Genomic DNA, 23,206 nt, shown 5'->3' with positions numbered 1-23,206 from the left:
AGCTGCGGAGGTTGGTCGCACAAGTGTGAATATAAGTAACACTAATGAAGTAACACTAATGAAATGTACACTGAAAAATTATTGAGACGGTAAAGTTCATGTGTTTTTTACTACAACTAAAAAAAAAAAAAGGAATTTCATATGTTATACAATTAATATAGCACCTCTAGAAATAATCTTTCTTCGGTGTTCAGTGCCGAAACAGTTGATTCTTCTATTTTATTTTTTCAGCTTACCGTAAAATGGTTTTCTTTGTAGAGTACGCATAGCTGTTGCTTAAAAAAAAAGTACCCACGTAGCTAGACAGTAGCAAAGAACAAGGAGGACAACCTTGGCTTTGTATTTCGTTTTACAGTATTACCAAGAACCTCACACCTCGGGGAGTAGGCCTGGCAGGCAGTGATATTTCCATGAGTTTAGAAGTTAAACAACTTGCAGATGACAGTGTCGTGGAAATGGGTCGAAAGAGGTTGTTTCCTCTCTTCGCCCAGTGCTCTCGTCTCCCATCACGCTCACCCAGCAGGAGAGCGGCGTCCTCTGACCTGTGTACCTTCTCTTATTTTACCTTCTCTTGTACTGCTTTCTTATGGACATAGTATTTAGAATGCTAAATCTGAACAAAGTCATAATACCACCAGAGGTAATCTAAAGGAAAGCATCTGAAATGCTTAATGGTTCTGTAAGTGCTGTCATATGAGAGTAAACTAAAAAGTGATTTTTATTTATATAAATGTATACATAGCTAAATAAATATATATAAACATAAATATTTATATATTTATTTATAAATATATAAATATATATATAATATATACATTTATATAAATATATGTATATGTAGTTATATATACATGTATTTATAAATAAATATACATAGATAAATATATATACATAAATGTGTATATATGAATATATATCTAAATGTATATATAACTAAATAAATATATATAAATATATAAATATTTATAATATTTATAAATAAATATATACATATAATATATACACTTATTTATATAAAGGTATAAATGTTTTTATACCTTTATACAAATATATTTATATGTATTTATTTATATATAAATGTATTTATATATAAATAAATATACATAAATGTGTATATATATATGTGTGTGTGTGTGTGTGTGTGTATATGAATATATATCTAAAATATAAAGAGTGGTGATTAGCCTGAGAAGGTGAAGTTGACTTCCATATTATGGACTAGCTAGGACCGTAAGAAAAGTATATTCAAAGGGAATTATGAACGTGTTTGCCAAATTTCATAATGCAGCAACTGGAAACTACTGTTAATTATTGAAGAGGAATTAATTAAGAATTGACCATGGATCAGCTAATAGAACTGTGAGCAAAGAAGGTCTTGGCTCAAGTGCCCATTAAAATGCACATACATTGTCCAGTAGTTTCTCAATCTTTTTTTGTTAAAGGGAATCACCATTTCAGTTTTCTTAAAGCCTCAGGAACGTTGGCAGCACTAAGGGTGATGTCTGGACTTGGATCTCTCCGATTAGCACAGGGAGGGTGTTTTATGACTGCTTTTTCTCAGAAGCCCAGCAAAACGTGAAAATGGGGTGAGAGGGAAAGTACTTATCTGCATTCTTTCTGTCTTGGCTTCTCGTATACGAGGCATCATTCTTCTATATCATATATATATGTATATTTAAGCCTATTTCTTCATCATAGAGTTGTTAAATAATACCTACCTCATAGGCATGCTGTGAACATTAAATAACATAAGGTGTACAAAATGCATATTACAGCATTTTATAGTCCATAATGATCCTATACTGGAATCATTACATCCAGCAAATACTGTTTTATTGCTCAGTCATCACAGTGAACATTGATCGAATGCTCACTGTGTGCCAGGCTCTGTGTCCAGTGCTTGGTTTGTGTTGTTACATTTTATCCTCCTACTCCTTTGGGCTCGGTATTGTTACCGTCCCTATTTTCTAAGCGAGTAGACTGACCAGACCTTATTCCATCCAGGACTAACCCTCCCAGATGAAACCTCAGAGTAATCGGTCTTCAGGTCACATCACACATTGATTCACTCACCTCATCCATGTTATTGGCTTTTCTCCTTTGAAGCTTCTGGATCTGTCCCTATTTATCTGCAGCCTAGGGGAAATTTTATAATTTCTCTCACTTTCTACCTTTATTGTGTTCTCTGTTCAGGCGAACTTCGAATCAAAATTCTTTTTTTTTCCTGCTTTTTAACTCCTTTCTCCATTCTTTCAGGCTCTTGGGTGAGTATTATACAGCTGAGTTCATAAAACTATGTGCTGGCCATTTGCTTCCTCAGACCCCGCAACTCACCCTGGCCTTACTGGTGATGACCTCTGCTCCCTCCTATCTGCCCATCACACTCTGACCTTCGGTCTTTTTAAGCTCAGCCTCTGCCTGGTTTACATCTGAATTCTGCAAGAGCTGCCCTTTCCTTCCATTCATCCAGGTGTTCTTCCAAACTCAAACCAGCATCCTCTTCCCTGAGCACACGGGGGGTTAAAGCAGACAGACATTCCCCCGGTTCATCACCCTGACTCAGTAGGAAACTCATCCCTCAGTCCTCCAGCACCTTCAGAATGTTTCATTTCTACAGTAAGTCTTAGATGGTTACCTGTCCCCTTGTATCCAGTTGTGTGAAGACCTTTCTCCTCTGCTTCTGCCTTTTTCACCTCACTGATAACCCCAGCTCTCCCTTGGCTTGGAGAATATATTAAGCATCACATTTTCGACTAGGACCTAGAAGAGACCTCACGGTGGTATTTAGTTTATCCTTGTCACAGAGATAAGATCTTTCTCAAACTCTTCTTGACAACAGTAATCTACGTTTTTCATTAAAAATTTCTTTTAACAAATGTTCGAAGGCATTGTTATAAAGATACATCAAGGAATAAAGGCTGTAGCCCCGGCCCTCATGATATTTATAATAAATGGAGGAAGACATTGACTACCTCCTTCAGAAAAAGACTGCAGTTTCTCTTTGGGGTGCTTTTAGTGTACAGCGTGACATGGAATCACTGTTGTTTTTGCATAGTCAGTAGAGGCAAATGGATTTATAGCAATATCACCTGAATATTAGTGATTAGCTGCCAGGTGTTAAAAAACATGGAGTTGATTTGCAACTGTTGGTTCTAACTTATTAAGGAGGGGTGACTAGTTATAGAGAATAATGTATAGTATATACTTCTTGATGTCTTGACTGTACTCCCAAAGCTACTCCATGTCTCTAGTTGGTTGTTGGACTTGTGTTTTTCTTTTGTTTATGGGAGGTTAAATAGAGGCAGATGTTGTTAGAAAAAAAGAAGTGGCTGATTTATTCAGGTAGGCTCTAGGAACAAATAAATCAAACTTACATGACTTGATTATATATTATATAAAGTAGGCCCACACCTCTGAGTAGGCTAGAGCAGTTCTTCTGAGACTTCAATGTGTTAATCACCTGGGAATCTAATCAAAATACAGCTCTGGCTTAATAAGTCTGGAGTGGGGCCTGAGATTCTGCATTTCCAGTAAGCTTCCAAGAGGTGCTTTTCTGTTGTTGCAGGGACCACACTTTGAATAGCAGGAGAATGGAGTTTTCTTAATGTTTTGGGTAATCTGCTACTATGAACTACGATGGAAAAAGAAGAATTTTTAAATATTCTTAAGCTACTGATTTTAAAATTTACTTAAGAGAACCCTAGTTATTTATTTATTTATTTACCCCAGCAGGGACTTTGTATTTCTTTTAGAACGATATTGATCAATAACTCTTGCTCATTTTCCCAGAATGAAAAGGGCGGTTTAGAAATGCCTTGAATGTCGAGAATGTATACACGTGTGACGCTCACCGTGCCGTGCCGCGGAGATTGGTACAACATTGTACGTCGACTCTACTTCAGTAAAAAAAAAAAAAAGAAGAAGAAGAAATGTCTTGCATCGCTACGCTCACAGTAGCAGTAGCCACAATAACAGCATCTATTTTCTAGACACTTGGTGGCCTCCATTGCGCTCGGCCTCGGCCATTTGCTGGGTGCAGCCACTCTGGGAGCCTTTGTAGCTGTGCACTTAGCACATGCAACCCCTGTCCCGCCTGGTGTGGGACACACTTAAGCAGACAGTGACAGCACAGTTGCATGGCATATAGAGGCAATCACAGTGTGCTTTAAAAGTTTCAAAAGAAATACACATCTAATACTTTCAAGCGTGCAAAAAGGGTTCGTGTTGGAGAGGCTTCCTACGGAGGGTTTTTTCGTTGGAAGCTCAAGGCAGCTCTGTGATTTGGGGAATCTTATCATCCCCGCCCCCACACATTTTATTAATACATAGGAGGAAACTGTGGCTCAGAGAGTTTCAGGTTCATAGGTGTCATGGGCTAGGAAATGACCGACAGAGCTGGAATCCAGCTGTTCTTCATTCCGGTCTTGTCCCTTGCTTGCCCTGTGCCACACTCCCTCTGCCTCGTGTGACTCCCCAGGTCATCACCCACCTAGCATTGTTTCCTCCTGTACTCGTGTGCCCTTTCTTGTTAATTCTAGGAATTTGGATCTTCTAAACGTTAAAATTTTTACTAATTTTTCTTTTGGGAGATGATGACCAGCTTAGACTACTTGGGGAAGAAAGTCCATTCTCACTGGTAGAAATCCTGAGTTCTAAAAAGCTTTAAAAGAAATAAGCCTTTCAAAGAAAGAGGAGGCCTATAGCAATTTTTAGGAAGTTGCTTTAATATATATAGTGATAGTTTGTTGTAAGAATCAATTACTCTTCTTTGTATATAAGTAGACGTTTCTAAGGACTTGGGTTACTTGAAAACTATTGGACTATAAATATTCTATTATTTATTAAAATCTGGTTTACATTTTCTTAAAAAGGAGATTTTTTTTTAAAAAACACACCTTTTTTTCCAAATAATTAAAAATTTAGAGTTAGACTTGCTATGTATTTGCTCTCCTGAATAAATTACAAAATGTGCTGTATTCTCAGTATATAAGTTAAAAAATATTCTGTCTTCTCACTTTAAACTCTTCTCCTAAGATGAATTACTGATGGTAATTTTTCTTTAATTTGGTTTAACTCTTCTCTTGGGACGGAGGAGGATTCAGTGGTTTGATTATCGTGAGTAATAATGACAGTGCTGACACGTATTGAGCTCTAATTCTGCGTCAGACACTCTACATGCAGTGTCTGATTCCTCCCGACAGCCCTGTCATCACCCGTAAGGCCAGCGAGACTAGGTGACTTGCTGGGGCTTATGCAGCTGCTAAATGAGGAAGCTGGGGTTGTCAGGCTGCTAGTCTGACTTGAATGCCCATATCCAGAACCTAGGGAACTCCTCTAGTTCAGGAAGAAAAGACCTGGAAGACATCGAAGGGCTTGACTCTTAGCGGGAGGGGCTCAGATGATCCCTGACGTAGGACACGCCTGAGTGGAGGCGCGGGTGCAGAGGGAACGGGGTGCAGTGGAAGGAAGGGCTTTGCGGTGTCCACATGTGCTGGGAACTCTCCCGTTTAACCATCGCCCATCCACCCTGTGAGATGGTTATGATTTCCTCATTAAAAAGAAGAGGAGAGAACAGTTGACTCTCCATCCATAGAGTCTGTCGCCCACCCCATCGATTTCAAAACACCGTCCTTTCTTGGTCCTCACAACATCATTTTCTCTTTTCCTTCCTTTCTGGTTGCTTCGCAGCCACGGATCCCACTCTTCCCTTAAGTGTCCCCCAGGGTTCAATCTTTGTTCCTTTTATTCTCTCGTTCTATGCGCTCTTTCCCTTGTGACCTGAACTTCTGCTGGGGTTCTCATTGCCGGTGACTCCCCTGTGCGTCTGCAGCCCCGGCAGTCATCTGCAGCTCCAGAGCCTACTGGATACCTCCACCTAGGTGTCCCATGAGTGCTTCAAACACAAGCTGCTTAAAAATGCACCTGATCGGACTTCCCTGGTGGCACAGTGGTTAAGAATCCGCCTGCCAATGCAGGGGACACGGGTTCAAGCCCTGGTCCGGGAAGATCCCACATGCCGCGGAGCAACTAAACCCACGCGCCGCAACTACTGAGCCTGTGCTCTAGAGCCCGCGAGCCACAACTGCTGAGCCCGCGTGCCACAACTACTGAAGCCCACACGCCTAGAGCCCGTGCTCCACAACAAGAGAAGCCACTGCAGTGAGAAATGAGAAGTCTGTGCACCGCAACGAAGGGTAACCCCTGCTCGCCGCAACTAGAGAAAAGCCCGCGCGCAGCAACGAAGACCCAGTGCAGCCCAAAATAAATTAATTAATTAATTTTTAAAAAATGCACCTTATCATCTCCTTCCAGATCTGCTCCTCTTCCTTTATGCTCTGTCCTGGATCCATGACTTTACCATCTGGGCCACCAGGCAAGTCAGAAATCTGGGGGTAATCCTGAACTTTTCTTTCACTCTCACCTCTCACGTCCATGTCAACCACCACGTCTGTAGATTGTGCCCCTGTGACTTTCATATCTGCCTATCTTTTCCATCACCAGTGCAGCCCCCGAATCCAGGTTTCCCTCATTTCTTGCATTATAGTGGTCTCCAAGGCTGGCTTCCCATCAGCATCACCAGGGGAACTCTGACGTCGTAGTGCTGCCCCCCCCCCCCCGCAGAGATGTTGATTCAGTAGACACTGGGGTGGAGCCTAGGAATCTATATTTTTAACAAGCAGATGATCCTTCTGTGGGCAGCCTAGCAACAGCCAGATACCTGGGAACCACTGATCCAGCTGGTTTCCCTGCCTTTCCCCTTCAGTCCATCTCCCACTGCCTCCGTCATGATCTGCTAAAAGCCGAATGTGGTCTCCTGTTTCTAACCAATGAAGCATCTCCCCATTATCTACAGGATAAGTTCCAGCGTCTTCAGCATAGTTTGTGAGACTCTCCCAGGTCTGATCTGACCTATAAATCTCTAGTCATTTCCTGCCATCTTTCCTTGTATATATGCTCTACCTCAGGCCTGCTTAGTTTACAAAATAAGTGCTTTATCTCTTGATTTGGGGCTCTTTATACATATGGTTCTCTCTGCAAGAAAGCCTTCGGCCCTCCCTGTCTGCTTGGCAAGTCCCTCCTCTTTTCTTCAAGGAACAGTTCAGATGTCAGCTCTGGAAGTTGCCCTCGTCGCCTCTCTCCTGTCCTGCCACTGTTCTCAGACTGGCCTCTGACATTGCTGTCATCGTCCTGCAAAGCAATTGATTTTTCATGTCTGTTTCCTCTAATAGCTGGCGAATTCTGAGAGGTCAGGGGCCAAATAACCTGTTGCAAATCACTTAGCTCAAAAGGGATGGAGGGTCTGACTTGAAAAGCTGTTCTATATACCGTGCTGGATGATTTTAAGATATAAATCAGGAAAAGAATAAAAGACTATTGGTGGAGGGTGTTCAAGGGAAGCCCCACTTCAGATGGACCATTTTTCCTCCCATTTTAAAAATAAAGGTATAATTTACACATGATAAAATGAACTCTTTCCGAGGATCAGTTTGTGAGTTCTGACAGACGCATACAGTTGTGTAACCATTCCATGGCCTTTTAACATGGATAAAATTGTGTGATTGCTGACCAGACTAATGTTTGTAAATAAATCAGTCCCACTCGGCATGAGCTTTATGAGACAGTCAAAATGTTCTAAATGGAAACTATTTCCTGAGAAAGAAGTTAACTCTTAAGGGTCTGGAAGGTTAAGGTAATGTGTCTTAGGAATTCTTATTATTGAAATAAAGTTTCTTGCTCCTAAACTTGACTTGCTATAATATTTAGCTTTAGGTTTGCTTAACATTAAAACTCAGAGAGGGAACTCATTACCAAGGGAGACAGCTTTTCTACTTACAGAAAAAGAGACCTCATGGTTAGAAATGTTCTGAATTTAGGTGTAATTTATTTCCCTAAAGCTCTTCTCACTGGTTCTCTGGCAATAGAGCATAAATCTGATATCTCTTTAGTATTTGATGAGGCCTCCTTTTTTCCAGGCTAGACATCCTCGGTCCTTCCCCAGCATTTAGTGTCATGTCTTCCAAAGCATCACGATCCCCCAACCAGGTCTGCCAGATGCACCACCCGTGAAAGCGTGAGCCTTGGTTTGTTTCTTTCTTGTCCTTCTTTCTGCTAAGGGGACTTTTGCAGGTCCCTCTTGTTTTCTTTCTCCTGAAGGAACATGATGGATAGTCACAATTCTGTTTGAAAATTTTCTTTAAACCTATAATTTAGGAAGAAATTGATGGGAGCATTTCTCCCTTAAAATGAGTGGGTGTGGTGACTGAGTGGCCCTGGAAGAGCTGTTGGGCCACAGGAGTCTCTTGGCCTCTCTGAATCTCATTTCTGAGATAAAGGGATCATTTCTAAATCTAAAATTCTTCACATCTAGTTTAGATCAAGTCTTCCATGCAACATGAAAGGCTTAAAATTGTTAATAAATAGGCCCAAAAATGAGAGCAAAATCATCAAGATATAAAGGCATAGACCTGTTAATAAACATATTAATAATATAAAATATAGAAAGAAGACAATTTGGCAAACAGATCGACTGGAGTCCAATTTATATTTCTACCATATTGATTCCCCCACACCCCCACCAAAAAGAAGAGCTTTTCAAAGAGAGAATTCCCAAGAGTGTTACGTGAAACCCATTTGAATCTTGGTATTCCTTGATGACAGAATTTGACTTCAGTGGTGGCAGGAGGGATAGGGTTTCAACAGAATTTTTCTTTTTTTTTTTCCTAATAAATTCATGGTATGGAATCCCACCCATAGCTGTGTAGGAGTAGGGTATTGACAGTGTACCAGAAATATATCTTCTTTTACTCTAATATGCGTAATCTACATTTGGATTCAGTGTAACTCAAATGAATAGAGGATTTAATTTACCTTCAAAAGGTTATTAAAAAAAAAACACCAAACTCAGGAGGAGAGGTCAGACTTATGGTTACCAGAGGTGGAAGGTGATGGGATGGGGCATTGGAGGAAGGTGGTCAAAAGGTATAGACTTCTGGTTATGAGATAAGCACTAGGGATTCGGTGTACGACTTGAGGACAGTAGCTAACACCACCGCGTGGTATATAGGAAAGTTGTTAGAGTAAATCCAAGAGTTCTCATCACAAGGAGGAAAAATGTTTTCCTTTTTTTCTTCTTTCTTTTCTTTTTATTTTCTCTATATGAGAAGATGGATGTTAGCTGAACCTATTGTGGTCATCATGTCACAATCTATGTAAATCAAGCCATCATGCTATACGCCTTAATCTTATACAGTGATGTATGTCAATTGTTTCTCAATAAAACTGGAAAAAAGCCAAAAGAAAAAGGTAAGCAAGTGCACACATCTTTCTTAGAAGAAAGGCAACATATAAAAAATGTCATTTAAACATTTGTGTTAATGAAAAGCTGGATAATTCATTATTTTATATAAAATAGTTCATTATTAATATAAAATAGGTAAAGCTTCAGTACTCGTGGTTTTTCTTTACTGTTCTAATCTGCCATCACTTGTTTTTGGTTCAGGACTTGGAGGACTGTTTAGTAATGGTGAATTTTTGTATCATTGTTTGATACTATTGTGACCTACTCAGTCCTTCTTTTTCGTGGAAAAGAGAACATGTAAAAGAAGTGTAGGCTATCTTGTCAGATAGAAATATTAATGCACACAAATTCAGAAAGACACAGATAACTGCAAAGACGTGGAGAAATTTCATGCAAATGTTATCACAGAGTGGAAGTTGCTATTGTACTGTGATTCACGTTGCTGACAATGGCTACAACTTCTGTGATAATCATTGGGGGTGGAATTTTTGAGAGCTCTCTGACCCTTGTAAACTGGAGGGCTAATCTGAGATGGATACGGTGTGAAATGTCACCTTTTATAGGCTGGGCGTAGGGCTCTGTTAAGTGGTTGTCAAGTGAAGGCGTGACTTGCATTGTTGGGTGTTGTGTTTTTTCCCTGGAGAAAGCAATGTGGTAAAGACATTGAGCCCCATGGAGCACACATTCACTCAGTACTGGGGTGAGGTGCTGTTGACTGACTTCAGGTTAAAGCCGTGAGCCGACATGGAGGAGGATTGGGAAGAGCTGTGGGGAAGGGTTGCTGGACTCTGAAGAAACCTCGACTATCAGTAACTGTACTGTTGGGTTTCACTGAAGGGATAGACAATAAAGGACTAATATGAAAAAAAAATGATCTACTCCTCATTTATTCATCAAATAAATGTTCAGGCGCCTCAACAGGCCTGGTAATACAAGAGTGAGGTACCCAGCCCCGGCCTTGAGGGAGATGGCAGTTTAAGGAAGTTTACAGGACCGTGTGATGCCCTGTAAGGGAACACACGTGCAGGGACTCTGGCTGTGAGAAGTGGGTCCCCTGGCCAGCGGAAACTGCATATTTTCTTAATCCAGTTTTCCTTACCTTCAATTCCATTCTTCCTCCTAATTGTTATTTTAAAAAGTAACAATTTTCAAAAGTTTAAAAAAAAATCCCAAGGGATCCCCTAGTTTTCTGATACTCAAGGACGGTCCATGACGCTCTTGGCGTAGAGTCAGTTGGAACTTCCTAGAAAATGTAGAATCTTCTTAAAAATGGGCTGTACCCTGAGCTGCTGAGTCAGAACCTGCATTGTAACTGTGCCCCCAGGTAATTCTTGTCCTCATTAAAGTTGGAGAAGCACTAATCTAGTTCCCCTTCATCTCTCCATCAGGAGATGAGGACCGATTATGCCCTTAAGGTCCTACCCACAGCTACAGAGCTGGCATTGAAACTCAGCCCGACTATTTACTGATGGAGCCTCCTGTACCTTCTTGGATATGTCTGCTACTCCTTATCTGCTCCCCTCCACCTCTTTACCCTTCTCTTGGCCTCTCTCAGTGTTTCATCTTATCAGACCTGCAGCTTCTTACTCGTGTCTCTTTAAATACCTCTGTTGATTGAGTTACTCATACTGTGCATCTGAAAGAAGGAGCTTATTTATTTATTCTTGATTTAGGGGAAAGTTTGGCCCCATTTCCCTAGTTTTTTCCTGCTTGCTGCTCAGAACTGCCTTTGAAGTCAAGAGGAATTCTGTGTGTATAAGAGTAAGACATAATCCGTGATGTCAGAAATTAGAGTCTCCTTACAGGTGAATTTATCTTCCTGTCTTTGTTACATAGATTCTCTCATAACAGAGTCCTTTTGCTCTTTGTATCCATGGGAAAAGCAGCATCTGCCCTCTCTCTAGTTTGTGGATGGGGGTGGAGCACCCCGGCAGCTCCTTCCCTAGTGACCTGAAGTAGAGCCAAGCTTTAGGATTTAGGGGGTTTGTATTGGTGGGGTTTTTTTCCCCTATAATATAGAAAAATAAAGATCTAAGTCGAGGAATACCCCATGTTTTAGGTTGGCTTTTGGCATAGAAAGTTATGGTCACAGAAGAATAATATGACGACAGTAAAGAAAAGGGAACAATCACTGGTAAGACCGTAGTGGCACAGTGCCTTCAACAAAAATCAGCCCCCCATCTTTTAAGTCACTCCCTCCTTGTAAGAGGATTACTCTCTTGTCTTTTAAGTACTTTAGTTTATTTTTATTTCTGGAATATGTTTTGATTTGAATGACAGAACCATAATTTCCATGAATAGAGAGTAGGCCTCTTCTGTAAATGATGAAGTAAATTCAGTTTTTCTGGTTTTTTTGTTGTTGTTGTTTTCGTATGTGTTTTTTTTCAAGTCACTATCCCACCCTTCTAACAACTCTTACTTTATAGAAACCGTGGTTATTGTGTCACGCCCCAACTTCGGAAGCTATGTGATTAAATATTTTTGTATTTGTGTTTCATGTCTTGTATCTTATTTTCTGCTGACAGCATATAGAAACAGACTAATTTATTTTTAGATAAAGTATATTGAAAGACAGTTAACTTACCGAGAGCTATTTTGCATATATAGTTTTAGTAAAACTGACAGTTTAAATAGGGGGACATTGTAATGAGCAATTAAGTTAAATTCATGTAGGCTAGGTTTTAGGAACTGGCTGAAAGATAAGTTTTTTTTTTTTACTTTAAAAAAAAATATTATTTTCCTCAAAATAGAACATAGAAGTGTTTTGCGTTACCAAGAATAAGCTAGACATTAGATTCACAACCTTTAAAATGCTGTTTAGCTTTTAGAAATATAAAAATTAACTTCAGTGTCCTTTTGTAATGTAAATTTTTGTCAACCTCATATTTCATCATCATGCTTCTCTTAGGAATGTTCTGCATTACCAAGAATAAACTAGACATTAGATTCACAACCTTTAAAATGCTGTTTAGCTTTTAGAAATATAAAAATTCATTGTCTTTTTGTAATGTAAATTTTTGTCAACCTCGTATGTCATCATCATGCTTCTCTTAGAAATGTTTTATTTGTGGCAAGATTCTATTATAAATTTGATGTAGGGTTGCATATTTGAATTTAAAACCAGCTGATTCATTGTAAATGAAATAATATGTTACATTATATATATATATATATATATACACACACACACACGCACACATATGTAAGGTAAATGATTTATAGCTCTAGAGAAAAGTACTTAAGTTGGTTATATTCATGGGAAAAAAGGTAGACTCATGTTCTCAAGGAAAAACAAAAATGTCTTGAGTATGTGGTTGCTGTTTAAATAAGTTACAGGAGTGTAATGATCCCTAACTTAATCCTCAACTTAATACACATATAACTGTACTCTTGTCTTCAGTATCCAGAAATATTCCGGGGAACGGCTTCCACGCTCCAGACCTCTTCAGTTTACTACGTTTTTCCTGCCTTCGGCATAGGTTGGAGCAGTTTCCAAACCGTGCTAATAAATTTCAGATGTTCAATACGAAAGTCAGGTTTCTCCTTAAAGTATTTATTTTCTGTCTATGAAACCTTTGATTAACTTTTCATCCCAAGCCTCTTCTGTATTTTCAATGAGCTCTGTTTCTTCTTTCTGTTCTCGAGGTTCTCTGTAAAACATATAATGTGTGCCTTACGTAATGAAACTTCATTTTCAAAAGGCACTCCCAGGAACTGGTCTCGTTTCTGTGGTTTTTACGTCATGTATTTCCGTTGGGCCTCTAAGAATCTGTATTTGGTCAAATTAGGAAAACTAAATTGAAACATTATGCTTCCTAACGAGTTCATTTTATAGAACATTTATTGTATAAGGAATTTTATGTTCTCTCTGTAGATAAACGTGTGGAAAATTGGCCTCTGATGCAGTCCCCATTGCCTACGCTTTGTATAAGTACCCTTTACCTCCTGTTCGTGTGGCTGGGTCCAAAATGGATGAAGGACCGAGAACCTTTCCAGATGCGTTTAGCGCTCATTATCTATAATTTCGGGATGGTTTTGCTCAACCTTTTTATCTTCAGGGAGGTAGGTTTACTAAAGTTCACTTTATAATTCCCCAGGTCTATTGCAAATTAAAAAATGAGAATGTGTAAAACTATCATTGTAATGTTGTGCCCTAAGATAAATGTTAGCTACTCTAAGAGTAAATTTTATGTTATTGACAGTTTTCATTTTTGGATAACAAAAATATGAAACATATATAAAGTTTAAGACAGTTGTTTAAAGTGGGATTTTGAAGCAGACAGACTGGATTCTAAAATAACCCTTACTAGCTTTTCTGACACTGGAAGTTATTTAACTTTTTTGAGATTCATTTTCCCCATCTGTAAGATGGGCATAATACCTAACTTCTAGGGTATCAGAGATAAGTGAGATAATTTTTACATAGTGTTTGGAACACATTAAGCACTCAGTAAATAGTTGTAGCTATATGTTTATAATTCTTATTCAGCAGTTTCAGGTTTGGTAGCTGATGAAAATATGCAGATGTGAAATACCGATCTCAAGTTTAAAGCCTATTACATGGTGTCATTGTATTATAGGTTGGACGTGAAGTGACTTAACTGTTACACAGCTGTTGCTATTAACCACTGTCCACCTTTCTGGGCAGCAGCAAATCGTCCATGGCATTTTGAAAGGAAACCCTAAAGGCTGGATCGGCACAGCCGTTTCTTAGGTTGTAAGAGCAAAAGGAATTTGTTTTCCAAGAGCCTCTTCATTAACGTTCTGTGTGAACCCAGAGCACTGGACTGGTGATGCTAGGAAAAAGAATAGTATCTCCTTTTTTATTTTTTAAATTTTATTGATTTATTTATTTTTGGCTGTGTTGGGTCTTCGTTTCTGTGCGAGGGCTTTTCTCTAGTTGCGGCGAGTGGGGGCCACTCTTGATCGCGGTGCGCGGGCCTCTCACTATCGCGGCCTCTCTTGTTGCGGTGCGCGGGCCTCTCACTATCGCGGCCTCTCTTGTTGCGGAGCACAGGCTCCAGACGCGCAGGCTCAGTAGTTGTGGCTCACGGGCCTAGTTGCTCTGCGGCATGTGGGATCTTCCCAGACCAGGGCTCCAACCCGCGTCCCCTGCATTGGCAGGCAGACTCTCAACCACTGCGCCACCAGGGAAGCCCCAGTATCTCCTTTTAAAAACCTTTCTTTAATTGACAACTTAGCCTACAGAAGCTCAACTTCATAAAAAACTTTAACTTATTTACCCAATTTGTTAGATGCAACCCACTCTGGTTCAAGACTAGAAATCCGTGCAACTCTTGCTGCATGGTGAATCACAATTTCTCTTAATATTATGAGGTAGATAGTCTCTGTCTCAGCCCAAATGTCACATGTCATTTTAAATTTAGATTTCAATTTTAAAATAAATTGACAGATAGTAAATTTTAGAAATTCCAACATATTAAATGCTTAATGCATTGAAAAATTTTAAGACAGTATTGCTTTTAAAAATATTTTGGAAGTTTGCATATTGTAAGTAGTGCTTATAAATGCTGTGTCTACTAAAACTTTACTCCAAATATTATTCCCTTTTTCCAGTTACTCATGGGATCATATAATGCAGGATATAGCTATATTTGCCAGAGTGTGGATTATTCGGATAACGTTCACGAAGTCAGGGTAAGTACCTTAAAAACACTGTTAATCAGTAGAAGTTGGTTTAATATTGTAGTCCCTAGTCTGTGAAAAACATTCTTCAGTATAGTGGTAAAAGTGTACTGGATTGTTTTTTTTTAAAAGTACATAAGTGAAAATCTGTTTTCATCCCTCCAGTATCTTCTCTCACTTGGTGATGTGAGAGTGAAGGTGTGTGGGATTACTAAAATGCAGTACTCAAAAAAATAAAAAAAGAAGTTCCATGTTTAGTATAAAGATGATATTTTAGACTTTTGTTTTTTTGGTCAAGAATAGAAACTCTTAAAGAAAGTTGAATTCATTTGTTAAGAAAGTCTGAGGAGAACGAACGTCTTATAAGCTATGTAATGTTTAGTAAATTAAGCATAGCACAACTTGTATAGGTATAAACTCAGTTTTTATCATATTTGCAGAAAAGTAGACTAATAATATAATGTTATCATATTTTACTTTGCAGTCACCTACATCAGTAAAATTACCATTTTACTCAAGTCGAAGAAACAGTAAATTATCTTATTTTGATAACTATTTATTGAACTCCTCTTGTGTACTATGGTTCATATTGAACATTACATATACATGAAACATTTATATAGCATATATAACATATGTTATATGTATGTGTGTGTTTTATGTTACATGTAATATATGTATTAATATAATTTGTAGTAGCTGCCCTTGGAAAAAAGTAGCTCTTTAGCATTGGGGTTGGACAATATAAATAGCAGTATTCATCAAGACCCAACACCAAATTGCTTTAATGTAGTTATCATTTTATGTCTCTGTCTTCATTTCCCTATTAGGAGATATAACGTGCCGATGAAAGAAAAATCACCCCTTTTGGTTGTCATGTTGGTTTTATTCATTCAGCAAATGTGTATTGAACATCTGCTGTATGCAGATAGTGTGAGGGGCCCTGGGGACCCAGGTGGAAAGGCAGACAGGATCCCTGCCTTTGTGGAGCTGACATTCTAGCAAAGGTGGAGAGGCAGACACTAGTCATGTAAACAAATGGTTAACAAGAACCTAAGACCCGTGATGCGACTGAGAGAGAATGAGAGGAGCCCCTTTATATAGATTTCTTGGCTACGGTAACCTTGCTAGAGAACCGTCCCCCTGGGTGGAGCGCTGACTCTGGTCTTGCTCAGGTCGGGGGAAGGAAAGGGAAAAGCGCTGGACTTGCTTTCTGTGAGGAGTGAACTTAGGTAAACCCCTTGGACGAAACAACATGCTAACATTTTGGGGATAAAGTTTTAAAAATACCACTCTGGTCATTGTGAGCCTACCATCCTGGCATGCATAAACGGTCAGTTCTTTAAAAATTGAGCTATTGTGAGAACTGAAATCAAGTAGGTGAAAGAACCAGAGTGGCAGCAGATTGCATTTGAAAATTTCCTGGCTCTCTCCTCCTCTCTAATATGAGATGTGGCAGAATAAGTGTTTTACCCAAAGACTCATTTTTGTATCCATTGTTATGTAGCCAAGAAGGATCTCTTCACTTTGATGTAGATATTCAGTTTACAAACTAAAGAGAAGGATTATTTATTACTATTCATGAGTTGTGGCTAATTTAGAGGCCCAGATGGGGGGAGAAATAAGACATTATCTCTTCCCTTCTAGATAAAGTTTGCTGCACCAAAATGTTATACTTTAAAGTACTAACATAATAGTGAATATTAAATATAGTGTTGCTGTGAGAAATTCCCTATTTCAAGCCTATTTTCAAACAACTTTATCATTTTCAACAATAGTATCACTCAAGCAAATTCAGTAAATAATTCTCAGTTTGTAAATACAATACTATTTTTTCTTTGGCCTTTCTCTTTCTTCCTTGCCTACACTTTAAAATTGTAATTTTGTTTTTCAAAAGCAAAAAGCCAAACGCAGACAAACAAAAACCCATGGCATCCAACAGGTGCAGGTATAAAATGAGGAAGGTCTCTATCAGCTCCGAAACGCCTAAGCCTGGCTGTGAGTGAATCTGCCAAACCCCTGACACACAGAGGCGTATGAACAGATTTCAGTTATGTACCGCTGCCTTTGGTATTTGTGCACAGGACACATGTCATAGAAAATACTTGGCATAAAAAAGATGAATTTAGGTTACTATTTTAGTAGGATTCTTGGAAAATATTTTGAAACATATATACAGAGGTCACCTCTCACTGGGTCCTTGGATCTTTAATCTCAGCATGTAATGTAATCTTTCTGCACCATCTGGTGTCTTAATTAGAGCCCAGGAAAAGAAAAGACTTATTTATGTAAGCAGGATTGTATTTATGACCTAAGAAATATTTGTTGTGTGTGTTTGTTTGTTGCAATTTATCATTTTAAAGATTTTACTGCCTAATAAAAACTACTGTGATTAAGTATTTTGTTGCATATGTTAAAGTGAGAGAGAGAGAGAGACAGACACTCACAGAGCCCAGTTGATACACAAGCACACTTGCAAGAATCTCTGAGGTATGATGTAGGCTAGGCGTGAACAAGTGAAATACCTTTACAAAGTAAATATCTCAGTTTCTCTACCATGTTGAAAATCATAGCAATGTGAGAGTGTTTACAGCTCTGCATTCAGCAGTTGGGTACCGGTGACATCCAGCTATGGAACAGACTGAAAATTTTCTCTGAATTGTTGGCACCGTGTAGATATAGATTTGGACTCTTTCTTTCCCATTATCTTCCCTGTGAATAGATGCCTAGGTTTCACACCCACTTAGACAGAAATGATTCTATGCCGCCTACATTTTGTGCAGTGAAGATTGTTGAGGACTTAGAATGTGTAGAAAACCATGTGATAGTGTCATTCTGGTGTTAGTAAAATGCTTTTTTCCCTTTCTTTCTACAGATAGCTGCCGCTCTGTGGTGGTACTTTATTTCTAAAGGAATTGAGTATTTGGACACAGTGTTTTTTATCCTGAGGAAGAAGAACAACCAAGTCTCCTTCCTTCACGTATATCATCACTGTACAATGTTTACATTGTGGTGGATTGGAATTAAGTGGGTCGCAGGGGGACAGGGTAAGCATTTTCAGGAACGTATCCCCAGGTAGTAAATTATGTAAATACGTAAGATGGAAAGTAGTGAGAATTTGACTTGGTCTATAATTTAATTTACTTTCATGGTTAATTATTTCTGTGTTAATTTCACTTTAAAGAAACTTGAAGAAAGTAGAGCTTTCGCTTTTTATCTGTGACGACTTTCACGCCTAAAGATTTACCCCAGAGATAAGCATAAACGAATCCCAAACATAGGAAGTTATATTCTGATAGGGAGCAGTTCTCGTGGTTCTGATCCGGAGGATACCAAGATGCAGCTTCTCAATCTGAAGGCTTTGTCTCCTGTCCAAGCCCGAAGCCCACTCCTGCTCTCAGATAGGCCCAAATGCACCTGTTGGTTCTTACTCAAAGGAAATTGTGTGTAGCCTTCTCAGTGTTGAAGAGAATCTGAATTCACAGTTTGGCCAAGATCTGCCTCCAGCTTTTCAGATGCCTGTACATTGGAGATGATTCACATCACTGAGCTGTAAACAGACCATTCCTTTGATGGGGACCCAGGGTACAAGTCAGTAGATAATAGTACCGTTCACCTTGCTACCTTCCATTGAAAACTATTTAGAAAACTAAGAAATAAGTACTATTTTGTTGTAGCTGTGTATATCAGCACATGTAAAGGCAATAATGAAACATTTACAAATCTGCTTAAACAATTATATGTACCATGACTTTTTTTCCCCAAGAGTAATAGAGTGCAAAGTAATACTGGCAATAGTTCTGTATTGGGGCCTACTTAAGCCACTGGAGTACCCTCATTTGAAAACTTGCCACTTTGAAAGTCCTTTGCATTTAAAGGATACCCCTTTTTATTTATATGGTAAAAGCCTGAGTCTAAACTTTAAAAATACTTGGCATGATCTGAAGAGAAGGCTTTTTCCATTAGAACTATTTTACAACTTTTATTCCTCATCTGTACTCAAGATTAAATGTTGGAAAATAATGTAGATTCATTTATTTTATGTTCAAATGGTTTATCACCTAATACAGGTTTCTGTATCTTGTAATTACCTCTGTTTTTCTAAAGCATTTTTCGGAGCCCAGCTGAATTCCTTCATCCATGTGATTATGTACTCATACTATGGGTTAACTGCCTTTGGCCCATGGATTCAGAAGTATCTTTGGTGGAAACAATACCTGACCATGCTGCAGCTGGTGAGTTAAATGCTTCTAAAGTTTTTTCTGGTGAAACGCTGAGAATGTTTGAATCTAATTAATTGTAAAGTGCTGAGTCATTTTCGGCAATTTTCTGTTACCAAGTCGACTTTCTCTGTGCTCCAGCTATAGGAGTTGAGACTGTTTGGTTCTGAGCTACCTGTTCATAGACCTAGTGGTCATGGCCACTTGTTTTTTAAATGTCCTTAAAAGACCAGACTCAGCTCTTGTCTAAGAGAAATATCCTTTAAACATATCTGTGAAATGGATGAGTAAAGACCTAAGCATACCACAAAGTACACAGACTCATTTATGATTAGAAAAATGATCTAACTTCTTTCTTCGGCTTTTTTTTTTTTTCTCCACTTGAAATGTTACTACTGCCTCTCTTCATCTTGCCCTTACATAAATTTTCTGTTGTCTATTCCATTTTTCCATCCTTGTGAACAGATCCCATACGTTTAGAATATGAAAGTTGTAGGAAAGGCACAGAGCCAAGGAAAGGGTGGGGTAAAGGAAGGGGCGAAGGGGGACTTCCCTGGCGGTCCAGCAGTTAAGGCTCCATGCTTCCACTACAGGGGACGTGAGTTCCATCCCTGGTTGGGGAACTAAGATCCTCCATGCCTCGTGGCACGGCCAAAAAATTAAAAATTAATTAAATTCAATTCAAAAAAAGGAAGGGACCAAGGACCAGAGAACTCTTAATTCCCCGACACACAGTCCTTAGAGAGCAGAGCTCGGTATTCTCAAATGCTAGTCTTCAGAGCAGGCAGTTCTCAGCACCTACCCCCAGTAGGACTTCTTGTAGCATCTGGGGGCGTCAGTGCAACCTTCCAAGCTACGCACTAGCCCAGTAACCAAACTGGAACTCCAAAACCAACCTGGTAGCTATCCTTAAGCCTTGGAATTTATTATAATTTGCTTTAATCATAGCGTGTACACAGTTTTATCAGTGGAGTCACATTTGGAAACATTATTCATCTCTGCTTTAAGTTTCTAAACAAAAGGCTAACCAAACAGGAAGCACAACCTTTGGGAAATGCTGGGTGTGCAGGATTCATCTGTAAGTAAAATGCTGCAGGAACCTTCCTCCAGTTTTTGTGTAAGCCGTTTATATAGCTTGTGTAATTCGTTTCTCTCAGTAATTAGTAGATGGTCCCAAGAAAATGAGGAGGTGACAAAACTCATGTGAACTCTCCATCTCTGCTTTGCTGGAGCCCGCACCTGACTGTCCTTTAGCGATGCGACCCCTCACACTCACCCTTCTTCCGTGATGCACGTCCTAAAAGCCATTGTGAAATCAAAAGTTCTTAAAGTCTGGATTTTGCCATGGAAAACTTTTAAAGTTTTTCAGTCTGATAGAAATTTGGGGCTTACATGGGATAAATTTTAAAACTAATATTTAATATAGTAATTAATATTGATAATGCTGTCCTTTAAAGAGAAACCACAATTGCCCTTTCCAAACAGGATGTTAATTTCGTGAAGGGTAGTGTATTTCCAAGCGAGAAGTTCTCACAACAGTTAATCGTGTATGTTAATCTTGTAAAAAGCTGACCCTTGTTAGTACCATGGAATTCATAATTCTTATGTTGAGAACCAGTCACTCTTTTTACACTTATTCTCAAATATCTACAAAATTTTACCAAAAAATCTTAGTCTTTAAAGGCTTGTGTCCCTTCAAATGCATATTTACCTGTCTGCTATTCTGTAAGAAACAAGTAATGAACCATTTTGTTAAGCTCATTTTTAGAAGTATATGTACCGGCTTGCTGACAAGTTTGTGGAAAGAAATCAGTCTAAAATATGGGAGGAAAACAAAAGTTGAAGAGCCTATAGTACCATTACTTTCCTCTCTTAGGCCACTGATATTCCCTCTCATTAGGTAAAATTATTCAACATTATCCAAAAAATAATTCCTTGAGCCCAGACACCAGGCCAAGGGCTCGGGAATCATGGAGACCAACGCAGAGCCCCGCCCTCAGTTGTACACGAGTGGAGAGGTGGACAGTCCAGAAGTCAGCAGATGCAAAAGACATAATTCCTATGAAACGAAAAAACCCACACAAAACAAAACCCTTCGGTTAAAGGGATGGAGGTACCCTATGGGTGGAGGTGCCTGGGTCTTAGCAGGAAGCCCTAGATGAGGACATGTCCTTTGAGCAGCAGCCTGAGTGAGGAGGAACCAGAGAACTCTTAAGCCTTGGACCGTGGGGCGACAGCGTGGGCCTGTCTTAGCTGCACGGAAGACGCTGAGGTCGCGACGAGCTGCTTGCTGCCCACGGTAAACGTACCCGCGCTGTTTTGTTTTTCAGGTTCAGTTCCACGTGACCATTGGGCACACAGCGCTGTCCCTTTACACCGATTGCCCCTTCCCCAAATGGATGCACTGGGCTCTCATTGCCTATGCAGTCAGCTTCATATGTCTCTTCCTTAACTTCTACGTTCGGACGTACCAAGAGCCTAAGAAAGCAAAAACTGGAAAAACAGCTGCGAACGGCATTTCAGCAAACGGTGTGAACAAGTCAGAAAACCACCTAGTGGTAGAAAATGGAAAAAAGCAGAAAAATGGAAAAGCAAAAGGAGAGTAAAGTGAACTGGGCCTTACCTGGTGTCGACAGCGAGGAAGCTCTCTCTTCATAAAAGATTTCAGGGAAACCAGAAGTAAATGAGGGTTTGGGGATGGGGAGAAAAAGACAAACGCGCTCTATGTATTAGTAACCTTTAGATTGAGGAAGGTGTTAAATACAACACCCGGATGTTTTATTTATGAAGTTTTTATCTTAAACACTTTTTTTTATTAGCCTTGATGTTGTCAGACCAAAGCAATCATCACGTGACTTTGGAGGCCCCTCCCCCTGTTCATATTCGTGTGTACATTGTATGAGAGTTTTCATGTCTCTTCATTCTTCAGACTGATCATCACAAAAACATGGTCTTTATGCATTTTTTTTTTTTTTTTTTTGGCTAAATTGCTACTTACCTACTGATGAAAATCAGTTACCTTCCGTCTTCTGGTCCCATACTGGAAATGCAGATACTTTAAAACGTGCACATTTGAATTCATTTTGCTGACTGGAGTGGTCAAATCTCTCCACCTCTAGTCTGAAGATACCCTTTTGGTTGGAATTAAATTTTTAAAATCTGATGATCTCTGTAGACTCTTAGAGGCTTGATGTTGATGGCGTTGGTGAAAATAAGAATTACAGTAAACTCCTGCCTGGCGAGTCAAAGGTCACCGTGACCTGCAGCACAAATCACTGTGGGAAACAATTTTTGTGATGAAAAGGCAGCCTTTCAATACTCCTGTTACTACCAGATATATATTATAAAAATTAAGATTATTGTCTGGAACATGAAACAACTCATGTCTCTATTAGTAACATCATAAAGTACTTATATTTATGTGCTGTTAGAAGAGGGTATGTTGATTTTTATCAGGCTTTCCTTGTTTTGATTTGTGGCTGTTACTGATTTTTCATATGTGGAAATATACCTACCTCTTCTGTTGGAAAGAACATTTAAAATTAAATAAATTTTAATTAAAAAATCAAGGAGTCCTCTAATGTAGATTTTAATATTAACTTTCAAATTCACTAACACTGTTTTGTGTTTTTTTTTTTTACAAGTAGTGTCCAGCAAGCTTTTCTGTGAAACTATCCTTCTCTTTTAACCTGTTTAATTTTGGAGTGATATTTTTCTTGTGACAAAGTTGCAAGATCTTATTTGTAACTAGATATGAAGTGTAAACCCATTTTGGTGCAATAGTCTTGACTCCTTGGTGCTAAAGATCATTAAATTCAGTGCTTGATTGTTACAAAGTGTTAATTGCTAAGACATAAAATGAACACAAAAGGGAGAGTAGCCAGAATCAGAAAATTAAATTTTCTATTTACAAATGAAGTGTTTCATGTAATATAAAAAAACAACTGGAAATTCACTAGGAAAGAACTTGCACTGTGTCTCATTACATAGGTTAAATTGCTAGTGGGTATTGCACAGGGATCATTAGAGAAAATGTGACCAA

At 39.0% G+C, this 23,206-nt stretch overlaps 1 protein-coding gene across 1 annotated transcript in view; it reads left to right on the top strand.

Annotated features, from left to right (window-relative positions):
* ELOVL4 (ELOVL fatty acid elongase 4) overlaps positions 1-22,692 on the top strand; it is a 31,577-nt gene extending 8,885 nt beyond the window's left edge. Inside the window, exons 2-6 of the mRNA XM_068551085.1 lie at positions 13,173-13,360; positions 14,876-14,956; positions 17,820-17,991; positions 19,052-19,179; positions 21,495-22,692. Coding sequence (XP_068407186.1) covers positions 13,173-13,360; positions 14,876-14,956; positions 17,820-17,991; positions 19,052-19,179; positions 21,495-21,770 — 845 coding nt within the window. The 3' untranslated portion in view covers positions 21,771-22,692. The remainder of the gene's footprint in view (positions 1-13,172; positions 13,361-14,875; positions 14,957-17,819; positions 17,992-19,051; positions 19,180-21,494) is intronic.
* Positions 22,693-23,206: the final 514 nt, after the last annotated feature.

The sequence above is a fragment of the Eschrichtius robustus genome, chromosome 9, assembly GCF_028021215.1.
Source record: "Eschrichtius robustus isolate mEscRob2 chromosome 9, mEscRob2.pri, whole genome shotgun sequence".
NCBI classification, from domain to species: domain Eukaryota; kingdom Metazoa; phylum Chordata; class Mammalia; order Artiodactyla; family Eschrichtiidae; genus Eschrichtius; species Eschrichtius robustus.
This window is presented reverse-complemented; position numbering and strand designations above follow the sequence as displayed.